At 41.0% G+C, this 22,445-nt stretch overlaps 5 protein-coding genes across 8 annotated transcripts; 3 read left to right on the top strand and 2 right to left on the bottom strand.

Annotated features, from left to right (window-relative positions):
• Positions 1-21: 21 nt before the first annotated feature.
• Positions 22-4,922, bottom strand: LOC145453389 (recombining binding protein suppressor of hairless-like). Its single transcript, XM_080331353.1, has one exon. It carries the CDS (start codon positions 4,703-4,705, stop codon positions 3,176-3,178), a length of 1,530 nt encoding a protein of 509 aa, XP_080187479.1. The 5' UTR covers positions 4,706-4,922; the 3' UTR covers positions 22-3,175.
• Positions 4,923-5,773: 851 nt separating this feature from the next.
• Positions 5,774-9,166, top strand: LOC145453330 (uncharacterized). 4 transcript variants are annotated; one of them, XM_080331301.1, is made up of 3 exons: positions 5,774-5,958; positions 6,026-6,097; positions 7,276-9,166. In XM_080331301.1, exon 3 carries the CDS (start codon positions 7,389-7,391, stop codon positions 8,103-8,105), a length of 717 nt encoding a protein of 238 aa, XP_080187427.1. In that variant the 5' UTR covers positions 5,774-5,958; positions 6,026-6,097; positions 7,276-7,388; the 3' UTR covers positions 8,106-9,166. The 4 variants fall into 4 exon arrangements, with proteins under 4 accessions (XP_080187427.1, XP_080187428.1, XP_080187430.1 ...); XM_080331302.1 differs by lacking the exon at positions 6,026-6,097; XM_080331304.1 differs by lacking the exon at positions 6,026-6,097 and having other exon boundaries at positions 5,838-5,861.
• Positions 8,139-12,217, top strand: LOC145453328 (C-1-tetrahydrofolate synthase, cytoplasmic-like). The gene has a single exon (XM_080331299.1). It carries the CDS (start codon positions 9,206-9,208, stop codon positions 12,011-12,013), a length of 2,808 nt encoding a protein of 935 aa, XP_080187425.1. The 5' UTR covers positions 8,139-9,205; the 3' UTR covers positions 12,014-12,217.
• Positions 12,218-14,233: 2,016 nt separating this feature from the next.
• LOC145453332 (large ribosomal subunit protein bL21m-like) lies at positions 14,234-16,631 on the top strand. Its single transcript, XM_080331305.1, has one exon. It carries the CDS (start codon positions 15,790-15,792, stop codon positions 16,405-16,407), a length of 618 nt encoding a protein of 205 aa, XP_080187431.1. The 5' UTR covers positions 14,234-15,789; the 3' UTR covers positions 16,408-16,631.
• A 1,198-nt stretch (positions 16,632-17,829) lies between these two features.
• Positions 17,830-21,134, bottom strand: LOC145453333 (uncharacterized). The gene is made up of 3 exons (XM_080331306.1): positions 20,765-21,134; positions 20,040-20,173; positions 17,830-18,194 (listed from the first exon to the last, which is right to left on the bottom strand). Exons 1-3 carry the CDS (start codon positions 20,993-20,995, stop codon positions 17,978-17,980), a joined length of 582 nt encoding a protein of 193 aa, XP_080187432.1. The 5' UTR covers positions 20,996-21,134; the 3' UTR covers positions 17,830-17,977.
• Between the last annotated feature and the right edge of the window lie 1,311 nt (positions 21,135-22,445).

Here is a 22,445-nt window from a genome sequence, read left to right as displayed (position 1 = left end):
CTATTAGTCTACCATAAAAACCTTGAGGAAACAAATAATAGAAAAGTCAAGCATAGATTTTATAGACTTTCACCAAGAAATGGACAGAAGACATTACATAACAATTAAACGGAAAAATTGACAAGAGCAGATTATCATCGATATCCAGTGCTTGACTACTAACGGGTGCAGAGCGCACGTGACACAAACAAATAATAATTAATAAACCTCAATAAACAAGCAACCGACAATTACCATCATTCAAGCTTCGCGTAAATGCAGTCAAAATGTAAATAAATAGAACAAATATTGAAGAGCTGGATGGTCGACCAGTGGTGGTCGTACAGGATACCAACAACAGGACATGCTTGAAGGGTGGGTGTACTATATTTCATGACTTAATTACTTCTGTAGGGCGTAGTTCAATTTAGCCACAGTATTGAGCCTTGACTATGGAAATTTCGTATAGACGAGACAGAATACGTTGCCACGAATAGAATAACATTGAAAAAGTTAGGAAACATAAGCTACTTTTCCAACATATATGACAAATATGACTTAGCTGACGATTGCAGTACGTCTTATACACGCGGAATTGCGGTAATCTAATCTCTATTATAACACTATTGAAAGCAATTGATCACGATTGTTTAGACCGGCACCCACTATTTGGAAGATTTGTGATTTGACAGAACGAGCTAATTACGCTCAGACCGCCGAAGACAAGGCACACTAGGTTGGAAGAATTATGGTGATGAAACAACCACTATAAAATGGAAACAATTGCTTTCGATTGATGTGCTGTGAATTAATACCCATGTAGCTTATATTTTGTGAATACATTGATAGTCACAAACGTGGAAATTGTCAAAATAGAGCAAGTCTAGCTAGAACTGATGGCAACAAAATAAAATAATCATTGTCTTCAAGCTAACAGTAACCAAAAGTTAACATGAACTGGTACTCTCTTCTCATCACTGAAGGCATTACCATGAAATAGTTACAATGATATCACATAAGCGTTGTGGTTCAATTTTGTACAATCTCGATTAGTCTGACATAAAGTGAAGCATCGAAATTCCACAGAGCCACACAATATCATCCATGATAATAAATCAGACATCAGGAATACCAACATCATTTCTAATGAGCGAATTTTCCTTAAACAGTTACACTCTAAAACAACTTGCTTTAACACCAAAATATATATTTCATAGTGATAGGAAAAATGTAGCCACATATCCACACAATGTATTTGTTCGATCTTGATTACTTGTAGTGAAACAGTCAAAGCCAAATTTGTGCTACACTGAGAAAGCTTTGGCAATCCAGGAAAGGAATGACGCTTGTAGTAACAGTATCTGTGTCAATCAAATCGAATCGGATTCAATACGAGGCTAGGTAAGCTTGCTATCAACACCTCAATCAAGCGACGGAAGTATCACTATGTTATACTCTGTATGCCGCCCTTTGTGTTCTCGGAAATAATGCCTTCCAACACTACGCTATTGTAGTGATTGGTAATGTTAATTTTCAAAAGAAAAAGACTGATCATTCTTTTAGACAAGGAATTATTTCACCAATTTCTAATTGTGACATCACCGATGACATTCCAAAGTCTATTATTCTTTTCGAAACATGTATAATATAACGAATGTGTTGCATGTTTCATGTAGTATGGTGACACATGAAATTTGAATTTGACCATTCATTCTTCATACGTGAATGAACTAGTAGTGCTTTTAGACTGATGAAATAATGAATCGTTTTCAAATCATTTTTACAGCTAAATTGCCACAAAATTACTTCAGCGTAAAACATTGCTACCTCTACGGATGATTTACATAACAAAAGTTGTCAAGTTTACCGTCTTTTGAAAATACACAAACACTAAACAGCTGTGACGTTCTAAACAAAGTTAAAACGTAGAACAATAGCGTAAGTACAACGTGTTTGATATAAATATATCGTCTTATGGAAAATGGATCAAATTACTATATCAAAATCCTTGCTGATCTATTATGGCGTGGGAACGATGACACAGTCAACTGCCCAGGTGCAATTTAAGACCAATAAAAAAATATATTCTTTACTTTGTATTAGAATCACAGACTGATCCAGATGGACTTCAACAGCACGCGAAACCTAAAATTATAACCAAATCTTACTATCATGATCGGTACAGAGAGAATCCATATTGTAGAATTATGCACTGAGTGCATGTCACGCCAATGACACAAGTTCTGTCTGCCAGACGATAGTAACATTTCAGGCCAATGCCAATACACTTGACAATATTGTCGATTTAGGTGACTAAGATGTCTTAGTAATTATTTTACGACTCAGATATATTGGCATCGGACTGAAATTTAAATATCATTAAAATAATTCTGTACAAGTATTAATACACGAAAGTTACTGTACTATGACCAAAAGTAAGGTAGGATGAATTGAGGAGTCAAAGTATCTCGAAACAAAACGTAATACAAAATAGCAGTACTTCATACTAATCTAAATACCACAAAAATCTCCAGTAGCCACGCTGAAAATTATGTCCCGAAAACTATTCGACACTGACAAAATGACGATCGCTGATCAGTGATCATACATTGGCAAGGAACTCAGTGACGAAATAGCATACTTCCTCTAAAATAGCATAATTAGTAGTACCGGTAGCCTATTCAAGTGGGCTCCAGTGCTCAGAAAGAGATGCTTCCATAGAAATAATAGCCTAAATTCCATGGTTTTTCTTCAATTTTAGATACGTTATGCCTCATTCACCACATCCACTCGCACATTGTGACTTAAAGATAAAAACCCTCCTTTTCCGCCAAATTTGTGCCGAAATTGACCAGTACCAACACACAGTAGTGATTATGGAGCACCAACTTTCAAAAGATAGGCAAAATTATTCTCCAATTATCGCAGTTTCACTTCAGACACGGACACCAAAAAAATGAAGCGAGCTATGCATCCCCAATCTAAATTGGCATGCTTACAACTAATATATGGCATAGCAAAAATTCAGGTCAGGAACGGTGAAAAAGTAGCATCTGCAACTAAGTTCGCAGACACTAATTGACGAGTGTTTTATGCAACCATATTCGTGAAGACAATGCACATTTTCGATGGAGTTCCACGCCTACATATGTGCAACAATTGTGGAGCACCACCTTCATCTCACAAAATGAAGAAATCAGTTGATCCTTTCTTTAGAATTAAGATCGTTATTATGCAATATAGTCCTTATGCCAGAACATTGTTGTCGGGGTCCGGGTTCAGGCGTGTATGTAAATGTGAGATTTGTGGGGTAAATAATACCGTCAGACCGCACGAGATTGATCGGTACTTTCACAGATTGCTTGACGTAAGTCCAACCTTCTTGGAAGCGTGATATATCCGGTACAACGCAAATAAGCCCCTCAGCACAGCGATACATTGTTTCCGCTTCCACATCGCCAAACCACACTGCTAACGCAGGAGAGAAATTTTCACCCACAACTTCCAACATAGCAACCTCCCCGCCACCGTTCAGCTGGAGGCTATGCACGATTGGTACTGGCGTGACGGGATTAGGAGTAGGTCCCATTCCTTCTGAAAACGTATACTCCGCTTCGTCGGTGCTGATTATAGTCCACGAAGCCCCGTCGTTTATCATTTCTTTATTGGGCTCTTTGGGGCAAGGAGTGGCTTGGAATTGAATGATCCGTTCCTGAGAGAGGCACAGGTACATGCGTTCCGTGTCTTTGAGGTAAAATGCACATTTGTGAAGTTGTGATACGGGGTCGCTTGCATTCAGTATCGCGGTCTGTTTATCGACTTTGCGTATTATCAGCCGTGGTAATGCCATTCCAGTCGAAGAGCATACTAGCTTCACCGTGTGCCCGTAGTGAATGTAACCGTCAAGGACGGTGAATTCTTCAGATTCCGATTCGGAATCATCGAGCAAATGAATCGCGAATGACCCCCATTGAACCGAGCTGGCGTGAAAATTTCCGTGTGACACATGTAGGTACCTGGTGCTGACGGTTTGCGAACGCAATCGGTTAAACAGCGCTACCTTCGTGCCAGACGCGATACAGAGATCTGCGTTTTTCAGAGACTGCTTCTTTTTCGAAGGCTTGCTTATGACTTTGATACGGCGGCTATTAAACACGCCGATTTCAGATCCATTGCTTAAAAACATCTTCACCGATAGCATGAAGTGTTTTCTTTTATCTGTGTCGGATATGTAGAGGGTTTTTGCATTACAGAAATCACGGCCTTCGATGCGCAGTTGCTGCATCTCTTGTTCATTACTTCCTATTCCGATAAAAGCGTGAACCTGATTTTCTGATGTCGCAATATCAATTTGGCCATCAGCGTCTTCACTGCTACCCTCGATCGGTTTATTATTGTGCCACTCTCCGTACAAATAAATGCAAGGTGGAGGGCAGAAAAAGCGTTTCTCTGTTCCGTATGATTTTTGGGCCACCTTAGCGTGTAAAATCACTAGGGTCTGATCTTTCTTTCTCTCGCTCAAGTAATTCCTCATTGCGTCTCTCGTTAATTTATTGGCAGCAGCTGGCATCTCGACAAATGTCAATCTCCTACCTCCCGACGCTCCGGCGGGCTCCAACTCGCTTCTTCCTTCCAAAACCGCATCTTCGTGGCTGATGGGAAGATGATTTGCAATGTGAGATGAGATCGGCGACTCGCCGTCGTGATATTCAGTGCGTTGTTCCATTTTGACAACGATTCAGGCCTTGTCATCAATGGCACACAAACATCGGCCGATCCAAATTCCTACTTAATCTTTGTTATATCTCTAAGACACACGGATGAGTCCTACAAAGAGATAATGAAATTTATTTATTGTCGAAAAGACACTTCGGAAACAGGCAAAACAACATCAAAATCGTAACATTTCAGAAATCTCAACTTCGCAGAGCTCGCTAATTTTCCAAACCGGAAAGAGTCGAAGAGTGTGGGAAAATTCCGCGGCCTCATCTGCCACTGGAGATGGTCGCAAGCATTTCGAGGGCCCCGTCAATTTTTGATAATTTACAGCTACTCAATCGCTTCTGTGCATCCTTAGACATCAAGAAAGGTTTTTATTCAGCTGATTGTTGACACAGTTTGATCCATTTCAGTTCGTGAGGAGTATCCAGGTACGACTTGTACGACCATGGCCTTCGACAAGCTAGATACACCACTACTTGGTCCTTTGTGCGTGCACTGCAAGGTGTATGAAGGCCTGTTTACGAATGCATAGCTCGCAATCTGACAACCTGATCTGACCGAATCTGACCGAACCCTTCAAAATACATATGCAAAGGATGAAAGATTCATTCTTCCGTCCGATAAACTACCAGTACAAAACGCCATACCATAGCCTTTATAAAGGCTTATAGAGGCTATGGCCATACTATCATAACTTTTATAAAGGTGACAACATGAAGATTCTAAACCCATACAGACGTGCAAATTTATGATGTAGTCAAATTGATACGAAGAAACTCTGTGAAAAAAATCTCTAATATGGAGCTGCCATTTCGATTGTTGCGAGTGCAGTGTCGTTATCCCGATAATTGCCTTAATCAGATTCAAAATGGAATTGGTGCAAGCCAAGGATATATGTATCATTGCTGCAAGCGATCTGTAATCATTGCTTGCAAAAATGGCACTGGGAACAAGTTGGAAACAGGGCACGAGCATAGATTTCAGTATACGATCCGATAGATGGCGAGCGCGGTGTATCCCGGTTTCGGTATTTGTTGTGACAAAACCATGCCGCTGCTTCAGCGATCTGCAAACCTAGCTTTAGCTTTGCCGAGCTTTGGACGTTTCCTCAGCGCGAGCTGCGAAGAAAAGCAACTATTGAGTCGGCGGTGGTACGGCGGGTGAGCGCATGTCGCGGTGGATAATTAACACAATTGTGGTTTGCTTATGAAGAGAATATATAGTACGATAAGCACTCTGGCGGTACAAATATATCAGGTGAATGTAATGTATTAAAGCATGATAAGGATGTGCTGCATGAAAATTATACACCCATCTATTTCAGTATTTGGAATTCCGTTCGCATCGACGCTATATGCGGTCACTGTCCGGCATATCTAGATATCCCTGCATGTCGGTACAGTATTCGTGTTTTATGTTATGAAATTTTCATTATCGTCTTATCGACACTCGCGATGCCCTAAAAATATCCAAAATTAGTATACCAATTGTCAAATTTGAATCACAAAACTCAAAACACTGAAATTAGTTATTGTGCAATTGTACAATTGTAGAAATCCGGCGCTATTTTTGATTTTGCAGTCGCATCGCGCCACGTCAATTCCACTAAAATGCAATATTATGATGTTAGACATGACACAACAACACATTCATCCGTTGGGTTGAACTACAGATCAAATCTTATCCCTAAATGTGTTGACTGCTTTTCAAAAAGATCCATAGGGTTACTAAGATCGATTGAACATTCCAAAATTTGTAAAAGTACTTTCGCGATAGTCAACTGTTTGATAAAATTTACTACTGAATGTGGTATTTTCTACATGCATTGGCATATTATCCAAATCATTGTGTCGTTTTAGGCCATATTCACCTTATTCGCGAGAGAGGGGACTTGGTGTTTGAACTTGCATGTATACATTAGCTCTGTATATGTGTCCTCACTCTGTGGAAGAACTGTGAATAATGCAACAACTGAAATGTTTTCTTGACGCCTAGTTTAAGAACAGCTGGTCTAGACGGGGTTGACCAGTTTTTCTCCAACATTCCAGGAATCCTAATGTACTTTACCGTAATGTAGGAATATATTTTCCTGGACCTAACTGCTGTAATGTGTATAAAAAAATGCCCTCGATGAAATTGTCTTACTATCGCTCTATCAGGGTTGTTATAACTCGACTCTAGTCATTGCACATGAATGACTAGGTAAGCCTATAGACCGAGTCTAATGACTCAAGACATTCTATATGACTTATGGAAGTCTTTTTTATATCTGTTTGAATAAACTAGTTTAGAGTGAGAAAAATGGGTATATTATTATTCCAAGGCCTTAGATATTACTTAGATATACTCGATAATGAACAGTGAACAGTATGACTTGGACTCGAACTTGAGTCGGTGGTGAATTGAAAATTTCTGTATTGTACTGTGTTACTTGAGTCAAAACTGTAAAAGTCAAATTGAATTGACTTCGTTAAAACCCTGCTTCCTATCAGTATTTTTAGTGTTTTCAACAGGCTTTTTGAAACTGCAAAATCTGTTGAACATTAATATAATACATTATGAACTTTCTTTCAGATTGTAAATACGGCTCCACTGGTTTACATAGAAATTGCATAAATTGGCGTAGAGGCAACAAACTGAAAAGTATTTTCCATCTAATTGGGAAGTCCGCTTTGTAAATAATAACAATGCCGCCCGGCCTAAGTAGCATCAGCACTGCTGGAACCACTCTAACTGGACTGTCGAGCAAACCTTCTGATGATACGAAGAGCCTTAAAAATTTTGAAGCTGACAACAGTTATTTGAACACAACCCTGCAAGTGCTGAAAGATACCAACTTCAAAAAAAGTGATGTGTGCTTTTTGTCTGTACCAAAAGGTTTCCCGGTAGATCTGCTGCCGGAAATACCGATGGACATCGATCAAGAATGTGAGATGCAAAGCGATTCTGTTCGTTACACTATCGAAAGGAACGCTTCCGCTAAAAAGAAAGCTTTTCTCTACCCTGGGAAGGAATCGGGATATGTTTGCGGTAAAATATCTAATTGGATCGTGGTTAAAAAATCTACGAAACACGTCGATTGCGACAGGCTCAAGTTTATTCCCAGACCGGAGTTTCCCAAAATATCCGAAAATCTGAAAGAGAGGTTTTGCCCGTTCGGCTGTACGGAGTCAATCCCCAGTCCGCAAAAAAAGCATAAAAAGCCTCGGAAGCATAAAAGGAAGCTCGGACACCAAGATACTTCGATTTTAGACTGCGACTCTGTGTTGGGCTCACCGGATAGCAAGAAGAGGAGACGCAACATGAATGGCGACAGTACGCTCGACGTTACTGATGTAACTAAGCCTAAGAAATTGAAGAAAGTGAAAAAGGAGAAGAAGAGTAAAAAAGAGAAAGTGCGGTAGCTGAATAATGAATTGATATTCCGCAACAATCCTTGATTTCAGATATGGGATAAGTGTAGATCGATTTCAGGAGAATGTTAGTCGTCCAAGGTATAGAACTGGCTCACGAACTGCAATTTCGCTCGTCATTTGTCGGTGGTTATGTCTGGTGCTAGGTCAAGTCGTCCATGTAGAATCTACCAGACCTACTGGAGTTGTTCATGATCAGGCTATGCATGTCACTGGTGCGTATCTTGTAGGTGTGATACATTATGTTGTCCATTCTGTGTATTCAGATGAAGAGATAACTGGCATGCGCATGTGCAATCAGATTTGGTCAGTAACGAAGTAATTCTGCTACGAAAAGTAGGTTATGCCTACTTGCACTGCTTAGTGAAGTGGTAATTATTTTAGACTGCTTCTACGTTGCAATTTTCAATTTTTTAAACTAGGCCTCAAATACTTGCTTTTTTTCTTCCATGGAAATAGCTGCTTCTATGATTTTACTACCAACAATGACTGCTTTGGCCACCTCGTGCAACCATGATTTATTACTACAAGTAACTATCTCGGTATTGTATTCACATTGATCCATTTGCTATTGCTATTACTGCAATCGCATCTGTAATTCTACAATGCCGTTCGATTTGAAATTGTTCTGTCGATGGATTTACAAGTAATTTGCCGGATAAATGCATCACACTTTATTCGTTTCCTTTAGTCGTGTCCTACTCGAAATTGTGCTTTGATGACATTTTTAGTCAGTGCTGTTAGTCTGTAAGTGTAACGTTGCGCTTTTTGCACAGTCTGACAATGTTTGCTCTCTAGTTAATTGTCAACTGGAGCAGGTCTGTGTTGAGTGTGCTCAATCCATGAACTGCTTATAGGGCATAGTGTTTTCAACTTGAAGTGCTGACTGTGGCGTTCTTATTTTATATCAGTTCGTGTCGAGGTTGAAACAGTTTGCAAAGCTGGAGGAGTGTGCTCTACAATATATGATTGAATGTGGTAGTAATCGATTTGTATCTTGCCACAACTGTGCATTGGTGGGACGCATTTTGATATCACAGTTCTGTTTTCAGCGTTATTAGTCTATATTTTTCCTGATTCGTAGCAACGAAATGGCTGCCCGTTTAGATGGAAAAGTGGTTGCGGCCTCGATTAGAAAATCTCTCGCTGAACGATGCAAAGCTCTCCAAGGTCCCCATCCTGGATTTAGACCTGGGCTTGCGATAGTTCAAGTAGGCCATCGCGAAGATTCCAATGTATATATTAGAATGAAGCTGAAAGCCGCGGAGGAGATTGGCATCAAAGCGCAGCATATCCAACTCCCAGGATCTACTAATTTGCAACAGCTTCTAGCCAAAGTCAACGAGCTTAACGTTGATCCTGACGTTAACGGAATTATAGTGCAACTGCCGCTTGAATCCGATGAACCTATCGATGCGGATACGGCCACTAATGCGATATTACCGCACAAAGACGTAGATGGACTCACGACGCATAACGCGGGTCTGTTGAGCCGCGGCGAAATGGACAAGCTGAAAAATATACCCTGCACGCCGAGAGGCTGTATGGAGCTGATCAAACACACGGGGATGAATGTTTCCGGGAAGAACGCAGTAGTTTTAGGGAGGAGTAAGATTGTCGGTGCGCCGATGTCTGAATTGTTGAGATGTGCCAACGCCACTGTAACCGTTTGTCATTCGAGGACCGTGAATACTGAAGAAATCACGAGAACCGCCGATATCCTCGTTGTAGCCATCCGTCAACCAGAGATGGTGAAAAAATCGTGGGTGAAAACGGGCGCTGTTGTTATAGATTGCGGTATTAACGCAATCCCGGATTCTACTAAGAAAAGTGGGCAGAGGCTTGTCGGCGATGTCGCGTATAAGGAAGTGTGTGAAGTTGCAGGTTGGGTTACGCCTGTCCCTGGCGGGGTTGGCCCCATGACTGTCGCAATGCTAATGCAAAACACTGTTGAAAGCGCGATAGGAGAGTTGGAGAAATGCGCTAACCGCAAATGGCCTATAACTTACTTACCGTTGACGCTAAGTATGCCAGTCCCTTCTGATATCGCTATCGCATCGGCTCAAACACCGAAAAATATTACCGATTTGGCCGCTGAAATTGGGTTACTACCCAGCGAGCTGAGTCCTTATGGAAAAGTGAAAGCGAAAGTATCTCTGTCTACTTTGGACCGGCTGCAAGGTGTCGGGGATGGTAAATACGTGGTTGTTACCGGGATTACACCAACGCCGCTCGGAGAAGGCAAAAGCACCACCACGATCGGGTTAGCGCAAGCTCTCGGTGCTGAGTTGAATAAGAATATATTTGCTTGCGTCAGACAGCCATCTCAAGGACCTACGTTTGGAATTAAAGGAGGTGCTGCAGGTGGCGGGTATTCACAAGTTATCCCGATGGACGAATTCAACCTGCACTTGACAGGCGATATCCACGCGATCACGGCAGCCAATAATTTGTTAGCGGCCGCCATCGACGCGCGTATGTTTCACGAAAAATGCCAGTCCGACAAAGCCTTATTCAACCGGCTAGTTCCTAAGAACAAGGCAGGCGTGCGTGTGCTAGCTAACGCTCAAAAGAGAAGACTTGAACGTCTTGGGATTACGGTAGAAAAGCCTGAGGATATGTCCGAATGCGAGATGGGGAGATTTGTTCGTTTGGATATCGACCCTGCCACCATCACGTGGCAACGTGTCATTGATACCAACGACCGATATTTGAGAAAGATCGAAATTGGACTGTCTCCGACAGAAAAAGGATACTCTCGCGAGACGCAATTTGACATCACCGTCGCGAGCGAAATAATGGCAGTGTTAGCGCTTACAACTAGTGTCGAAGATATGTGTGAAAGGCTTGGAAAAATGGTTATCGGTAGCGACACTAAAGGAAACCCTGTCAGTGCTGATGATCTTGGAGTGGCCGGTGCGTTGGCAGTGCTGATGAAAGACGCGATTCAGCCTAACCTTATGCAAACTCTGCAAGGCACTCCTGTGTTTGTACACGCTGGTCCGTTTGCTAATATCGCACACGGGAATTCTTCAATCTTAGCTGATAAGATAGCTCTGAAACTAGTCGGGCCTGATGGCATTGTAGTGACAGAGGCCGGCTTTGGTGCCGATATTGGTATGGAGAAATTCTTCGATATTAAATGCAGGCAATCGGGATTGACACCGCATGTCGTTGTGCTTGTCGGGACCATCAGGGCTATCAAAATGCATGGCGGCGGACCGGCCGTTACTGCCGGGATGCCTCTGCCGAAAGAATACTCCGAGGAACACTGTGATTTGATCGAAAAAGGATTCTCCAACGTAAAGAAGCAGATTGAGAACGCCAAGCTGTTTGGCATATCCGTGGTCTTCGCTTTGAATCAGTTTACGTCCGATACGCAAGCCGAGATCGACTTGTGCTTGAGTTTGGCGAAAGAAGCTGGAGCGTACGATGCAGTTACCTGCACTCACTGGGCAGAAGGCGGGAAAGGTGCGGTCAACCTAGCGAAGTCTGTTGTGTCTGCCGCGGAGCAACCTACCAACTTTAAATTTCTGTACGATGTTGACAAAAGTATTGTCGAAAAAATCAATATCATTGCGAAAGAGATTTATGGTGCCGACGGTATCGAGCTTTCGGAAGAAGCTCAGCAAAAAGTGGGTCAGTATACCAAGCAAGGGTTCGGTAATCTGCCAATTTGCATGGCCAAAACTCATTTGTCCTTGTCTCACAAGCCAGAGTTGAAGGGTGCTCCTACCGGATTCACGTTGCCAGTTCGGGATATCAGAGCCAGCGTGGGAGCTGGGTTTTTATACCCGATTATCGGCACGATGTCGACTATGCCTGGTCTGCCAACCAGACCCTGTTTCTATGACATCGAGCTCGACCCTAAGACGATGGAGATAAAGGGACTTTTCTAGTACAAATGATAGATTAGGTGCCAGTCTTGAAATTGCAATACCACAGTTATCAATCCGATGCAAGCAGTTGTCTGTGTAATTTGTGTGACCAAATGATGCCATCGTCTTACTGCCTATCACGAAGTTATCTATTTCATTTGAACTCGCCTGTTGTCCTGTTGAATGTAAAATTCGCTTTTGATTTATTAAAATGTGTTTAAACGATCTGTCTGGTTGTGCATCATCAGGTATGAGTTGTAGTCAGAACAGTTTTAGTTGATGAATAATTAGCCTACTTCAAATTTTTCCTTCACAAATCCAGTGACCTATACGGAGCCATTCAGTGCTGTTGGAATCAATTTAATGGAACTATAACCAAGGTATGTGCAAAGACTAGATCGCAACACGATTGTGTTGCAGTCTCTTAGCTCAAGTAGCGTCTCACGATTGTGTTAGTTGACCGGCTGACCCATAGCTAAACACACCTTTGATCAGTTGAGTTGGTTTGTTATTTTCGTCAATTCAGTACTCCACAAGATTGCAATTAATCATCTGTTACATGGAAGAGGGTACTTGCAATTAACTAAGCGAAGTTTGGTTAGGGAGCGGTGGTTACGAATATCTATAATGCCATTCTCTACTCACGAGAAAGAGATGAGATGAGTGTCTCTCAGATACGTAGCGAAACTGGGACCCTAAAAACGTCCCTTAACCCCCTAAACAAAAATTGTTCGCCCTCGAGAGGAGTTCTTAACACATGCAATGCATGAACTATGACGTGCAGGGATAGATTTGTTTGTAAGCGGTAAGGAGGCAGAGCGAAACAGAGGACTCGGCCCGCAGTGAACCGTTCACTTTTCCGTCGTCACCGGTGCGTCGTTTTCGCAGCTCTCGTCGTCAATGAGAGAAACCTTTGTCAGTCAGCTGTATTGCATTACGTTTGCAAAGCAGCAGGCATGAGTGCGAGGTGCTTGAGACCTTGGCGGTAATGTTATGTATGTGGAATACAGGACGGGAATCAGAATGAATTGAGGATTAGGAACTTGTGAAAAGGGGAAGCCGTACCTGCGCTGCTGCGCACTGCACAGTCGTTTGTCCAAATTGTCAAACTTCAACTTCAGAGGCAAAATATTAGTTTTTCATCACTGTTATAGTTTTGTGACCTTTCAGAGAAGGTGTCGCAGCTATCTCATGGCTGTCTTTTTCAAAATCTCCCACACAAAGCCATCTGACAAATTATATAATTACTGTCTTACTGGTATTAATCGGATGCTATTGTTGCAGAGATTCAGAAATTTGAGATGTTACTATATTACGCAGTGCATCAAAATTTCCTTAAAATTACATAGAAATGTGAAAATCAGCTAGAACAATGGCAACACAGTGAAACCAACATGAGAAGACGCACAGATTATGAGATTTTTAGCCTACCAATCCATACAATCGCAACGCAGTGAGACAATAGAAGGTGCAGCTTTAGTTTTCCTATATTGAGTTGAAGTCTGTAATCTGTATACATTAGGGTTACCATATTTTGGTGAAGCAAATTCCGGACACTCTTTAGCGCCCACTAGCGGGTTTTACTATGATGTGTAACATACTGACCGTCAATATGACGTCACACTAGCAAAGCATTGCCCATCGACTGTATACCAGGGGCGGCTAACCTTTTCGGCCAAAGAGCCACATGATCGAGATTTACGAACCATTGCGCGGGCCACCTGATGTTAATAACCATTTGTTAGTTAACGGCAAAAACAGTCCTTATATTACTACGCGCTAAAATCAATCACAATTGTGTCATGAAAAGTCAGTGTGCTGTGCACTCAGGTCCCAACCGCTGGGAAAATTTCTAAAAGTTTATGAACGTATTCGGTCAATAATGATGCCACTTGCAAATATTGTGGGTCGAATCTATATACCGCTTGGCTCATTTGGTAAGGACCTGATTAATCGGTTCTTGGGCACAATAAATGTCGAATATTTCAGGCTTCGGCAAATATATGCGTCTAACCTTTTGCACAAAGGTTTTATCGCCAACGCTCTTTCTACCATTGCAGACTAGAACATGTTGGATGACACGTTTTCTCATAATTTTGAATATAGTCAGATTCAATCCTGTAAATTGGGAGCGTATTTTCAAATTTTAACCTTAAGGGGGGGGGGGGTATCAATACTAAAACAAAGAAATCGATTGACAATAAGTAGCGAGTAGTTCTGAGAAAATATCTAGTCAAATAAATCGGCCACGAAATATTATACTGTTTGGTCAATGGTCATATACGAAGATCTACGGAAAATTTGGCTGGCTCCTAGCTACGCTAATGCGTCGGAACTTATATTTTAGTCATCAACATCATACATCCCGGGGTCAGGCTAATCAAATTTTTTGTTGGCCTTACCAGTTCACAATAAATTACCTGGCTAATTAATTTTTTGTGTTATAACTAATTTCGAGAATTACGTCGCGGGCCACTCAAAACCTTCTCACGGGGCACATTTGGCCCGCGGGCTGGCAACCCCTGCCACTATACAGGAATGGAGTGGAGCATAGGTCATGTGAATTGGGCCATCTGTAATTTGAGGTCTGGTGATTGCTACTTGCTAGGGTCTGCAATAGATTCCTCCACGGACCGGATGAAATCATCTGGCGGGACGTGTGTGGCCTGTCAGGATTGTGTTTTACAGCCCTGCTATACTGTTAGGTCGGTGGGGCTATCTGTTTATGTGTTTTAATCAGGTCCGAAACAACATTTTGTCTGCCCCCTTCCGCCCAAAAAAGCACTGATCTTGGGCCCACCATAGGGTAATCGATGTAATTTGTTGGGCACTTACTATATGCCTTTGGCTGTTAAATTATATGTATGAATTCTGACAATAATATTGATTCTTCCATATATTAGGCTACTATAAAATTCACCAGCAGGTTTCACATCCGGTGATTTCCAACCTTTTATGGTCGCAACCTCATTTCCAACTTGAAAATGTTCCGTGGCAATACTCAAAACTTGATGAGCTGATTACTAAAAAAATTCAGCTTGCACAAACTTACTCAAGGCCTAGGAATATGATTACGTCCAATATCATCGCGATCCCAAGATACAGGCGAACGACTACAAGATTTGGAACCACTGTCTGTGACTGAAACATCCAATCGGCCTTAACCAACTTTAGGAATATACCGTTAGCTTATAATTGCGATTGCAATCAGACTTATTTCAGTAAATGGTGGTTATTTATATTTATTTAATTGCACTTTTTGGCAAGGGTGGTGCCTGGTGCCCATACTAATATCATTATACGGTACGTTGCATTAACACGCGCGCGGCGCGAAGAACAATTTTGAATAGCATAAATCTGCTTGAAAATAATTTTGTTTATGTTTGTTTACAAAAAACTTTTGAGCCTGGTTCAAGCCTTTAAAATTCCGGACATTTAGGCATATTTTAAAAATTCCTCCCGGACGCAGATTTTTCAGTGAAATTCCGGACATGTCCGGGAAATTCCGGACGTATGGCAACCCTAGTATACATGGTTATAAAGCTGGAGGTTTTCAGGATTGAAACGACCTGAAGTGTGCAGTTGTGTCATACACCAAAATCAACAAAAAGTCAGAAGAAATTGTATCCATTCCATGATTTATAAACCTCCCATACAAACCAGAATGAAATTACACTTCCTCCATACTACTTTCTACGTTTATTAAGCAATAAGCACTTATAAATACTTTTGTGTACTGTACCTCTTTCTGCTAATGTTATTCATGTATTCATCATGTATTCAGTTCCACTAACGACATGCTAGGAAGATTTATGCACCGATATACTGGGCATGTGCCATTCCACATTGCTTCTAGAGGTGCATGTAGCAGAACGCAGGAAATACTGTCAAGAAATGGACTCCAAAATTTGCCAGTACGTCGAATATGCTTCGCGCATAAAAACTTCACAGATTCCGTCAAGCCTGTCACAAGTTTTTACGATCGATACGTCTTTCCTGAACCTCCATTGATGATAACTGATGACGAACATGACAAAGTAATCGAAAAAGTCAACGGAATCATTCAAGAAAAAGGGAGACTCTTTGCAATCATATCTGTGACCGGTCACCAATATAAAGTCACTACTGGTGACATAATCAGGATTGTAGGACGGGTACCTGCAAATTGCGGGGACCAAATTCGACTTGAAAAAGTCAATTTGGTAGGCGGAAGAGATTTTTCATTACTAGGCAAACCCGTGCTTCCAAGAAAAGTGGCGAAAGTGCTAGCGACTGTGATAGAAAAAACTACCGGTGAAGATATTGTGACGAAATTATTTACAAGGAGAAAACGTCATGAGCGAACTTACAGAACTAACAATTTGTACACCGTGTTACGCATTAATGAAATTCAAGTAAGCGATAATCTAGAATGATGTAAAATGTAACGTAGCCGGTAATAGATCGAATCCCAGATAATGCATCCTACCGGAATGGAACTTTTGCATCAAACAAATGTACAATTTTCAGAGGTCGTTTTATTCTGCATTCTTATACATCTGGTTGTTTGTTTTATCAGCACCAGAGCACCACATCAATGTTTGCTTATTGACCATCATTGCGGGTTCTCCGACTAAGAATAAATGTCTTCTTCCTTGCATTTCTCTGATGTTATGTGTGCGTACGTTGTAGATTCCGCACCCACATATAACGTGTGGTCAGCTGAGGGGAAATGATCTCTTATCATTTCGCACAAGCTTTCCAAGCCTGCTTGATTTGGTGAAGAAACTTCCAAGTGCATTAATACTCGATTTTATTCTTACTGCAAATTGCAGACCCTATGGCACCGAACACTTTTATTTTTTTGTGATGCACATCGTCGCGGTGGCATCAAAGCAGCTTATGTCCATTTTCAAATATATAGAAAATCGAGTTTTTGTAATATTTTCCACGGTTGTAACCAAGTCACATGGTTCCGAGTCACAAGTCAATCTCACTTTTATAGTTTTGAATCAAGTCGAGTCATTTTCACTTCACCACCGAGTCAAGTCCAAGTCATCGAGCAGAGGTTAGAGTCCGAGTCATGGTATTATGACTCGAGTCCAAGTCATTGTGTTGCCTGTTCAGTTTCCAGTAAAAGTCTTGTTAATTGTACTTTTTATAACACCGTTTGGTGATATCGAATACTTCGCATTATAATATCCCAATTTTCCTCACTTTAAGCAGTTTCTGGTTCCATTTTGAAGTATCAGTACCAATAGACGAAATGATAGTCAGTGTGGTTACTTTACTTCTCTTAAAAATTACAATGAAATGTCGGTCTTGGCCGTCTGAGTCTCGAGTCATATGACTTGGTTCGAGTCTTCGCAATGACCCGAGTCCAAGTCGAGTCAATACACAGATTGACTCGAGTCGAGTCATTTCTTTATTTTGAGAAAATGACTCTAGTCCAGTCGAGTCATCAGAAAATCGTGACTCAAGTCAGTAATTTTTTTCAACTCCATTGACACATATGAGAGTGAGACACTCGAGTGTTTGAGTTTAACTTAGTATTAGGATTACGATTAATTTAGGGTCAGTTTGGGGGTGGTCACTGTACAGTGTAGAATGAAAGTGGCTTATGCCCATTTTTTTCAAATTATAAATCATTGCTATGTTTTTAACCACATGTTTTAAAATTCATCATGGCCGAAAGACAAATGAAAATTTTACATAATTTTGGACATCACAGGTCACAGCGACATCATAGCAGATTTTCTTCTTGCAAATTGCAGACACTATTGCCCCGCATATATGAAAGCTCGACTACCTTCTAAAAATAATTCGATTCCCTCTTCTCACCAACAATCAAGAAAATGTTTACTAGAACAGATCTTCATCACAGTTTCACCGAAATCTGCAATGAATATACCACCTCTTATTCATCACTGGCAACATAATATAAAAAGACTCAAATTTATCCTGTGGAGATTCAAGCAACATGAAAAATATAACAGCTGATGGCGATCAGAATTGATTGTTCTGACCATACAAGTCCGTACAAATCGGTTTTGTTGTGGGTTGATTACTCAGCCATTCCTTTTCCCATTCTCCGGCTGGTGGGACCATGCTTTCCACAAGTTCTTCCGGAGCATAGTTGGCGCTAATCAATGGTAATCCCGCAGCCCTCCTCTTCTCCATTTGCCATCTTGCTTCCCTGTCAATCCACTTCTTATCTTTTCCCCTGCAATAATCAATGAACACATGAATAACAGTGCGATTCAAATGAGAAAATGTGCCGTGTTCTGTCTGCACCTGCTTAGCATATAGCATATTTTCCTACAAAGATGTATAAATTCTATAATAATCATTTGCAAGGGTTGGCGCATCCAATTGAGGAACCATGTAGCCACCAACAAATCATCTGTTTTAATTCGAAGCACATTCTAGCATTGGAAACAAAATTAATGCATGGCCGTTGGAAACATTCAACAGACGCAGTGGTCCTAATGAATGCCAATTAACATGGTTCATATATAACAACCATGGAGATGAGGTGTCAGAGAAAGTATAAAAAATCTATTTGAAATTGCATTCTATGATCGATAAAATAAGTGAAAATAATGTCACATGGAAGATGTATGTCAGCCAAAATGCTTTAAGAATAAATACCTTGTGCGATGTCGCAATTAGTGATACTGATTGTTGTTAAACAAGTTTTTATTTTAATGCTCGCATTACTGCTGACAATAACCCTGATGAGTGTCAGCCAAAAAGCTTCCGGAATAAGTACTCTGTGTGATGTTAGAACTAGCGATAGTCAAAGACGGGCTGTATTATTTATTAAGGTATATTTTTGAATACAGGGAACAGACTATAACCAGTAGATTGTTGTTTACCCGTTTTTAAATTACCCTAAAATAATAGCATTGTTTCTACATTTCCTTTCGAGCCAGCACTCTTGGGTCAATCCCAGCCCAATCTAAGGGGTCAGAAGTAGAGGTCGATATCGCGGCTGTTATTTTATATTTAAAAGAAATTCAAAAATTTTGGAAATTCAATGCTCCGTGTTCTCAATCTCAAGAAATCGACGACGCCAAGGGCGATATATGACATATTTACCCTTGCAGAACGAGTTCAACTGGGTGAGCATGCAGAGAAACTTTGCTTCCTGCATTACAATCTACCTTTTCTGGACTGAACTGCAATTCTGTATCATATTTTGCTTTTTGGTTTATCCCAAATTTCATCGAATGTGCACAATTAAGCAATAATTTTTTTCAATTACAGTTTTCTCTTTTGTTGTTCAGCTTTCTGTGGCATGAAGAAGTGCCATCTTGCCGAATACATAATATTTTTGGTGAAATTGTTCTCTGCTCCTTCCATATTAATATCGGCCTATGATATCGGTATCGGCCTTGTGAGTGAGCCGATATATCGGTATCGGCCTGTAAAATTCAATATCGGTCGACCACTAGTCGGAAGTATCGGTTACACGTACTTTTAAACTTGTGTTTTTTTTCATGACACGGATAGACAGATCATGCCTTAGAACAGGGGTGGCCAACTTTTTTGCCATTCATGGCCGCATTTCCACCGCTCATGTAGCCTATGGCCACATTCCAGGGCATAGTCGTAATGAACTAGCTGAACGCCAAATACCCATATTTAAGTGTCTACGTCCATTTCCGTTGAGCTCCAGGCTAATCTATTTAATGATATGGGCTTTATATACGCACTGAATTGGCGAGTGGTCACTGGTTATACGACGAGATCGATTATACTCGCACGAAGCGCACAAAATTTTTCAGATACACCCATGAATTTCGTCATTAATATTATTAGTTCTACATATTATTTCTCATCCCATGTGATCAGATTATTGAATTACACGTCCACGGCCTCCGGCATCCAGCCTCAGGTTCAAAATAAATAAATAGCAATTCCAAACACACAAAATTAATGTTACAATTTACAATAACAATCAAAGTTTACCAACGGTAGGTTACTGAATTCATTACTCCCAGTATCACTAACAGGCGAAAACATAACAAGGGCAGGTCAAGTCACAGAATATAGATCGTCTTACCTGAACATCGGCGTATAGCACACCATGGCAACAGTAAAAACGCAGAATACAGAGAACCCGAAAAACATTATGCCATGAAAAGTAATTTTGTCAAGCACTGGTTCGTCTTCAAAGAATCCATAATATTCCTCGTTCTGTTGCAATAGAAAAATATGGTGTTAAAAATAGACAATTCTCAACAAGTAGAAAATTCCAAGTACATCCACATTATTTAGACATTCAAACAATCTAAAAAGCGAAGAAAAATAGATTTAGTACAAAACTGGTCTTACTGAACTTCAAGATGTGGCAGCCAGCGCTTAGATAACAATGAAACTTGCATTCAAAGTAGGTCGTGAATTGAAAAAGGTTGGGAAGTATTGAGTGTAACGACTTCTGTAGGAAGACGCTCCTGGCATGTGTGTTCGGCTTTGATGACTCTGCTATTGCTATATCAAACTTCCTATCTATAACTTGCTTATCTCTATATCACATATCATCCAATTGTATTTATATATGTTGTTGATTTGCACAGTTTACAAATATAGATTCTCACTATCTTACAAGACGGTAAGCGATTGAGGACGGTTTGGTTATTAGCAATTTTCATCAGTTCAATACACCACAAAATTGCGACACAATGAAAAGATAGGAAGGTGTTGAAACGACTTGGAGTACGGTAGTCTCTAAAATGAGACACCTCATCAGATCAGACACCCCATCAGACGTTGCGGTACTGAACTTACCCTTCCTTTTTTCAGTCTTTCCAGTTCTACTTCATACGGAGTTTTCTCTGGAACGGACACTGTGGAAGGAGTAGAACTTTTCTTTGATGAAGACGAAACCATACGGAGAATAGGAGTCGTTACTACGAATTCGCTTCTCGTGACTTTGAGCCCTAATGGCGTCCGACACGCATGTGCCTTGCAGCTCATCCTAACTACCTGCGGGAAGGTTCTCCATATTGTAGATGCCATGATTCTGACAATATGCCAGGGCTATTCACCCCGAGGCCTCGACTTATTTTGCACCGAAGACGTTGAATCGGATCGGAAATATCGACCCCGCCGGTAATCTCGATTCGATCTTGGACTACGCAGATGCTGAGCCGGCCAAGGTCACGCTTCGTTGACATGTCTTGACCATCGTGATTTCGAGCGATACTATTCAGTAGTAAAATTCATCCATTGGTACTAGTTTTCACGTAATCGCGAGGCTGGGCGTTAGGCAGAAAGGTTTAGAAACAAATTCATAAAGATACTTATATATATATATATATATATATAATTTTATAACAGAGGTAGTCATCGTTGGCAACGTCATAATTTATTTTTACTGAAGCAGGCTACATGAGAAATCAGTGTCAGTTTATCAGTATCAGTTTATTAACATTTTCATCATTTCAAAACACCACAAAACTTCAATAAAATGTAAAGATAGGGAAGTGTCGAAACGACTTGGAGTATTCTTTGAGATCAGAGACCCACCTGGGCCTAGGTGATGTAAAGAGGAGGCATGCACTGCATACTGTCATGAACTGTCGGATAGCCGGCGAGATACTCTTCCACACTTCAGGTCGGGCATATTTGATAGACCGATTTTTTTTGTCCACCATGTGATAGTTGGACAACGTGGACGCGCGCGATGTGTCGTATAATAATTTCATCATTTCAAAACACCACAACACTTACGGATGGTTAATGTACACTGAAAAATAGGAAGTTGTCGAAGCGACTTGGAGTAGTCTATGGAATCAGACACCCCCTTTGGCCTAGGCGATGTAAAGAGGAGGCATGCACATTAAATGAAAGTAAAGAAGATAGTATAGAAAAAGAAAGCGACAAGAATACACCGGCATGTCATGGGAAGCGAGCTCGATAGGTCGGTCGTGGCCCGGTAATCCTGAGGATGGACTGTATTTATTTAGTAGTAATTGCTTGTATTTCGACTTGAATGTGGACATGCTCGTCGAAAGTCGGATGGCCGGCGGGATATTGTTCCACACATCAGGTCCGGCATATTTTATAGAGCGATGATCTTTTCGGTCGATCATATGATATTTGGACGACGTGGACGCGCGTGTGTTGTAGGCCTACTTGTGCGCTTTTGATATGTCAGGTATAGTCCTGTAAACTTGAGGGCTGATAAAAAGTATTCATTCGATAAAAATTTGTAGTGGCCTTTGCTCCGATAGGAGGTTTATTCACTCAGTCGTACTAAAACGATCCGACAGCGAGACCAAACACAAGAAGACACACTCCCTGCTTCATCACCTCTTGCCGTTACACTAACACTGTTGCCCTACCTCGCCCAGACATTGCTTCATTGATCATTTGCTACCATCGTTTGATTTTTTTTCTATTTTCCTTTCGTAACTAAACATTTTTTTACAGCCAGACTGTTCAGAGTCAAGTGTAGGCCTACCTG

The sequence above is a fragment of the Botryllus schlosseri genome, chromosome 13 (assembly GCF_051294905.1).
Source record: "Botryllus schlosseri isolate E-star chromosome 13, Bs_hap1, whole genome shotgun sequence".
Lineage (NCBI taxonomy): Eukaryota > Metazoa > Chordata > Ascidiacea > Stolidobranchia > Styelidae > Botryllus > Botryllus schlosseri.
The sequence above is the reverse complement of the archived record's forward strand: the minus strand, read 5'-3'. Positions and strand labels throughout refer to the sequence as shown.